General features: G+C 36.0%; 1 protein-coding gene across 1 annotated transcript; it reads right to left on the bottom strand.

Moving 5' to 3' along the window:
- Positions 1-3,971: 3,971 nt before the first annotated feature.
- On the bottom strand, positions 3,972-6,413 carry LOC110301561 (olfactory receptor 145-like). The gene is made up of 2 exons (XM_021172066.1): positions 6,098-6,413; positions 3,972-4,926 (listed from the first exon to the last, which is right to left on the bottom strand). Exon 2 carries the CDS (start codon positions 4,908-4,910, stop codon positions 3,972-3,974), a length of 939 nt encoding a protein of 312 aa, XP_021027725.1. The 5' UTR covers positions 4,911-4,926; positions 6,098-6,413.
- Positions 6,414-7,206: the final 793 nt, after the last annotated feature.

Raw genomic sequence — 7,206 nt, 5'->3', positions numbered from 1 at the left:
GTAATTGAGGAAAATATGTAATAAAAATATTAAAAATTAAAAAAAAATTTAAACTGTGGGATGCCAACCCCATCTCTCCACTTGATTCCCTGTCTTTCTAACAGAGGTGGACTCTACGAGTTCCCTCTCCCCACTGTTTGACATTTCATCTTTAAGGTCCTTCTCTTTGAGTCCTGAGAGTCTCTTACCTCCCAGATCTCTGGTAATATCTAGAGGGTCTCTCTACTTCCCACCCCTGAGGTTGCATATTTCCATTCATTTTGCTGGCCCTCATAGCTTCTCTCCTGTCCACCCCCACCCCAGCCGCTTCATTATACCTCATCATATTCCCCTTTTCCCTTTCCCCACCCAGGTCTCTTCCTCCTTCTGCCTCCCATGGTTATTTTCTTCTTTCTCCCATGTGGGATTGAAGCATCCTCACTTGGCCCCTTCTGCTTGTTAACCTTCTTGAGTTTTGGAGGGGAGGCTGCAAGGCCTGACACTAAAACTGATGCTATGGTATGTTTACAGACAGGATCCTACCACAACTCTCCTCTGAGAGGCCCAATAATCAGGGTCACTTACACAGACACAGACACTTATACCCAGTGGGCAACCCCATAGGAAGATCAGCAGTCTCAACTAACCAGAATCCCAGAGATCTCTCAGGCACTGAGCCACAAATCAGGCAGCATACAGGAACTGGCCCAAGGCCCTGACACATGCATAGCAGATGACTGTCTGGTCTAGTCTTGGTCAGAGAAGACAAGCCCAAACCTCAAAATACTTGAGACCCCAGGGAGGGAGGATCTCCGGTGGTGGGGGCATTCTCTTGGAGACACGGGGGTGGAAAAATGGGATAAGGAACTCTGCGAGGGAGATCAGGAGGTGGAAAATGGCTGGACTGTAACAAAATAAAGTAATAAAAGAAAAGTATCAAGATAAGAAAGACTCAGAAGACATCATCTCAGGGACCTGCTTTCAAATTCCTGCTCTTACTATGTCCTTGTCTCTCTCCTTCATAATTCTCATTATTCTCTCAGAAAGGCCTTTTCATAGTAGGAGTTATTCACTACTTTTCAAATTTGCTTTACTTTCTCAGCTCAAGTAAAGTTCTAAAGTCTCTTTATTCTATATGAGAGTGAGGAAAACAAAATCAAGAAACAGGAATGATTTAGTTTTATCTTGTTCCTCCTACACTTTGAAATTAAACTTTTCTTAAATAACATCAATCAAGCATTAAATAACATAAGTCAAGTCAAGGTTATCTCCAGAGAACTCCTATATCCATTTTATTTCTAAATATTTCCCTAGAGAGAATAAGATTTGTCCGTTCTTCTTTTATTTATGTTCAATTTCCCTAAAGCAAGTTTCAATTGCAATTATTTTGTCTGTTAAGATGGTTCTCTTTTAACTTTGCCACAAAAACTCCACATTTTCAATAACTCTCTAAAATTCTGTTAATCTACTCTCATATTTTGCTTACTGTTGCTATGATAAAGACCATGAACAAAAGTAACTTGGAGTAGAAAGTCATATTTTGTCTTACACTCCTTAGGCCCTGGTCTATCACTGAAGGAAGTCTGGCCAGGAACTCAAAGTAGTAACCTTGTAGCAGAGACTATGAAGGAATGTTACTTAAAGGCCTTCAGACTCACATTTAACCACTTTCTTATCCCTCCTAAGGCCTGCCTAGGGGTGGCACCACTCACAGTGGACTGATCCCTCCCATGTCAATGAACAACTAAGAACATTATATATATATATACATATATATATATATATATATATATATATATATATATATATATATATATATATATATATATATATATATAGCCACAGGTCAGTTTGATATAAACAAAGCCTCAATGTAGATTCCTTCTTTCCAAATGCAACAATTTGACAACCATTGCCATGCTCTCTGGTCCAGTCAGCTTGATAGGCTGAGGCTTGAAAGCTACTCTAGAGGCAAAAGAGTTTCACAGAAACTCGCTCCTGGAGTCTGGCATTCTCTCTAACCCATACATTAATTTTCCATTCCCGCCTTAGTCTAGTGTATGGATCCACGTGCTCTCCTTTAGTATTATCCTATTATAAGTGTCTTTTAAGATTGAATTCTGACATAGCTAAAGCCTTCCGCCAGTGTTCCAACAGTCCTAGAAAGTCCTTGAGCAAGACCATGGGCTTGAAATTCAGTAAGAATGTAAAAGCTAAGTCACTCCCTTACACAGGAATTTACCATCACTAAGGAAGAAGGAAGTTTCAGACCGAAGGAGAAACCAGAATAGATACTTAGAACTATAGCGTAGTTACACCCATACACACGTATTTACAATGGCCTAAGGGGAAGGTGGACTATACAATAGAAATAAGAACTATGGCAAGAGCACGAAGCCCTTGACCCTGGCTTCTAAGATTCAGTGAATCTTAGGTGGAGCCCTTGTTGATCCCAGTTGTTAACAATGAATTCTATCCCACGTGGTTCCCGTTAGACCTTCTGTGTTTGCATTTCTCTGTTTTCTGTAAGAATCCAGTAACCTCTTTGTACCTTGCGGGTATGTCACCCAACTTCCTTATTGTCTTCTGCATAAAAAGTCTGATGCTCGTTTTGACATTACATTCAGATCAAACACAACCTCTCCTGTGTGTATCTGTCTGTCAATTCATCTGATGCTTTGCCCACCCGCGACTAGAGACCCGTTCCACACAGACAAAGGGGCCCATAGAAGGTCTGCCGCAAACCATAATTAGTCATCATATACCCATTCATCATGGGTAATGTTCAAAGTTTTATGAATAGTTGAGATTTAAAATCATCAGAGATATAAAACTCACTTTAAAAATTCATACAAGATCTGATGAAATTTCAGTGTAATTTTTATTTTTTATTTTACACACAGAGATTTCATATTTCTTGAATGGTTATCTTTGACCCTTTAGCTTCTATTCCTTCTGAAGACCTTATCAAAATGCCTCTTAAAACATTTTTGAGACTTTTTGTCCAAAGAATTCAGATCCAAAATTGAATCAATCATCTTTAACTTAGCAAAGCATGCATCTGCTGTTAAAAAATAAAAAGAGACAGCAAACAGTTTTACTTAATAAATATGGTGCACACACACATATACACACACAAACACACACACAATGCTGAGTTGAATTTATAGATCATAAGCAAAGAAAAAAAGCACACATTAGAAATAATTCCTCATATTTCATTCTAGTTGGAAGGTATATTTAAAAGAGTATAGGCTTGAGGTCAAAAGTCTAAAGGTTCATAGACTTTCTTATAGAATCCTGTATTATTATGTAAACTATTAATCTCAAGAGCTATAATATTATATGTTTTTCATAGAGTATTCTAGCAATAAAACATATTTTTTATATTTACAATTTAAATATTAGACACCTATCAAATCAATGTTAAATATACCATACCTATGCCTGCAATATTGGTCAAAGACCATGGTCAAGGCACACATATCTATACCTATTAAATACTGGCTTTAGAGAGCAATATATTGTTGTCCAGTGAAGGATACAAAACCAAGAATGCAAATACACAAAGACACAGAGAGAATTTGAGATTGTATTTCAGATGATAAATATGGCTATTTGTCAGCATACTCATACAGACAATTTTATATTGCTTTAATCAAATCAATGGACAAAACTGTGAAATATCTGCTGTGCTAATGTTTACAATAAGAAACAATGAAAGTGAAGAGCTACTTAATGCTATTCTGAAAGAGGTAAAATGATAAAAGCATCAATTGTACACACAGTGAGAAAAAAGTCTATTTAAAGATAATGGAAAGGAGATATCTGATTTTAATTGAGAAGATAAAAAGCTAATATGAACATATTTTAAACAAAACATACTAAATATAATATATATCATAATCAAATAATTAAATACAGAAATCGTGTCAAAAACATAGCAAAAACAATCTCTCTATTGTTTAAGTGTAGGCTCAGAGATATCCAGTTTATGATGAAAATATTCTCTTATTCAAAGTCTTTCTCAGGGCAGCTTTAACATCTTTGTTCCTCAAGCTGTAAATTAAAGGGTTCATCATGGGAACCACAATGGTATAAAAAAGAGAAGAGTATTTCCCCTTATTGATAGATAGAGCTGAGGTAGGTTTAAGATACATGAATGCACCTGATCCAAAGAAGAGTGAAACAGCAAGCATATGGGAACTGCAGGTGCTGAAAGCTTTGGACCTGCTTTCAGTGGATTTTATTTTGAGAACACTGAAGAGGATGAAACCATAAGAGATAAAGATGATGATAGTGGGTATAATTATGTCTTTTCCTGCTACAATGAACAGCTCTAACTCATTGATATAGGTGCTAGTACAGGAGATTTGCAGCAAAGGGAGGAGATCACAAAAATAGTGGTTGATGGTATTTCCATCACAAAATGTCAGTCTTAGAATACATCCAGTGTGTATCATGGCACCAGAAAATCCCATGAAATACGAACCAAGCATCAGATAACAACATACCTTAGAAGACAAGGTAACATTATATAACAGTGGATTGCAGATTGCCACATAGCGATCATAGGCCATTGAAGTCAGCACATAACACTCAGAAATGACAAAAAAACAAAAGAAATATAACTGGATCATACACCCTGTATAAGAGATAATATTCTTTCTTTGTATAAAGCTCATCAGCATTTTGGGTGTAATCACAGAAGAATAACAGAGATCAATGAAAGACAAGTTAAACAAGAGAAAGTACATGGGTGTGTGGAGGTGAGAATTTAGCCCAATTAAAATGATCAAGGTCAAATTTCCCAACACAGTTATCATGTATACTGCAAAAAAGAGTAGGAAAAATGGAATTTTGAGGTCAGGTTGGTCTGTTATCCCCAAGAGAATGAATTCAATTACCATAGAAGCATTTTCAAAAGCCATTCTTCTCTCAGAGAATCTGTGGAGACAAAAAAATGAGTGAAAATGGTCAGTTTCTTGTTTGAATGTCAATAAACAAATAGCTTCAAGTTCTTTGAACCAGCCTTTCATGATACTCTGGTACAGATAAACATTGTCTTCCTCTAGTAGCATCACAGAGGTTAATTACAGTAAAGAGCATCACTAATATACCACAGCTTTGACCAGTGACCTAATATTGCTAATCTTATATTATTTAATACTTGAAAATTCAAAGGCAAAGGGCAAATTGAATGTATAGGAACTAATTGCCCTTCTTTCTTCTCATCCTTTATTACTACTGTCTATTCTTCATTCAGGGAAAAATTTTTAGCAATCTACTGGTGACCTTTCTCTAGACTGGTCTTCAGCATACTTAGAATCATGAGCAGTATTTCCAATATCAAGCAAAAGAAACCAACTCCTCAATTGGATACATACGTACATACATACATACACATATACATCAATTGGAATAATATATCCATGTATATGTATATGTATATGTATATGTATATGTATATGTATATGTATATGTATATGTATATGTATATGTATATATATACATATGCATAGACACTTCACAAAATTTCATAAATCTAAAGAAATTGGCCTCTCTTATTGAAATTCATAAATCTAGGATATTTTTCTGCTTGATTTCTCTTGAACCTTAGACTTGCTCATAACATTACAGATTTTGGGGCTCTTTTTCACAATAAAGCCACTATGAAAACTAAAAACAAAGAAAACATTAGAAGAAATACTGAATCATCTATGTGAAGTCAAATAACAATTATAATCACCTAAAGGGAAGAATAATGTTGGCTGCTGGAGCTACTGGAAATGAAAATGGCCCAAGGGGAAGAAAATTCAATCTTGCAAAGTAAAAAGAGTTTGGAAATCTAATGTTCAACCTTAACTTCAATAAATGGTGAATTAGTAACAGAATCCACCTGAAATTATCTTATTGCAGGTATATTTACACAAAATCACAAGTGTGTATTAACATAGAGAAAAGGCATATGTGAATGAGCCTCAATACTTGGTCATTTCAAATAGGATATGTGGTCAAAACAAGTAGTATACAGCATAAACCCTTCTATACAATAATTTCTCAGTAAATGTATTCAAGAAAATGTAAGCTTGTAATATGAATAGATTTTAGAACTTACCCTATTTAAGAGAGAAATCTTATCAGTCCTTTTCATTGGTACTTGTTCCTTTTACTCTGGAAAAAACAGACTCCAAAGCACTGGGCCCTTGCATTCTAAAAGAATCCTGCATAAAATTACTTTCTTGTGTGCTCTGGTTATCTTTTTGAATCACTGTTTATGTTTAACAATTATAGTCCTAATTCTCTAAAGGAAAATAGCTTTCATTTTAATTATATTTGCTTCCTAAAAAGAGACATTGGGCATTTTATATGCTTTAATTGCATGTTAAACATCATAAGGAAGACAGAATCTTTTTTAGCTTCTCCCCAGGAAACATATACCAGATATAGCAAGGAGATGAGGTGATGCCATTTAGATGCTTATACATCTATACTTCCTTGGTGACTCAGTATTTCATTCAAGAATACCCTTCTCTTTGGGGATTACTGGAGCTAATGCTGAACTCCCTGATTCCAACTACCTCTTCTCTTCAGGGAAAACTATTGCTCTGGTTATTTCTCAGTTTGTCACGATGTTTTAATGTTAATTTTCCATAGAGTCTGCCCTCAGTCTTTCTTAAAATTAGATGTAAAGATTTCTAAGGTATGTCACAACACACACACACACACACACACACACACACACACACACACACACACGGTATTCTTATAGGTGTTTCTCAAATATACATTAATTTTTTTTTTGCTTTCTTCTTTTTGTTTGTTATTGCTCTGTGGGTTAGACAAGTTTTGAACTACTTAGCTGTCTTCTCTAGCCCTCTAACATGATTAATATTTGGATGTGATAGGTTAGAATACCTTCTTATAACATTTCCTGGCATGCATAGGAAAACCACTTAGAATACTCTCCCTGAAGGGATAATGGCCAAAAGCCTCAGGTGGACTGGGACACTTGATTTCACTAGTGACCCTTGTGGGCTTTTCAGATGCAGGAAGCTCCCCGCCCTTTGTATCTATCACTTAGACACTGTTTGCACATGGAATATTCCATCACAACTGATTTCCACTGCATAAAATCCTCAACTCTCCCCCCACCCCCATGCCATGTCCCCACAGTCTCTTCTCTCACACAGAGACCACAGCCCTGAAGGTCTATCGATTAAAGGA

The sequence above is a fragment of the Mus caroli genome, chromosome 9 (genome assembly GCF_900094665.2).
Source record: "Mus caroli chromosome 9, CAROLI_EIJ_v1.1, whole genome shotgun sequence".
Classification (NCBI taxonomy): domain Eukaryota; kingdom Metazoa; phylum Chordata; class Mammalia; order Rodentia; family Muridae; genus Mus; species Mus caroli.
This window is presented reverse-complemented; position numbering and strand designations above follow the sequence as displayed.

Bases quoted from the DNA above. Each gene is read 5' to 3' on its own strand.
- LOC110301561 (XM_021172066.1), bottom strand. From the start codon at position 4,910: ATGGCTTTTGAAAATGCTTCTATGGTAATTGAATTCATTCTCTTGGGG.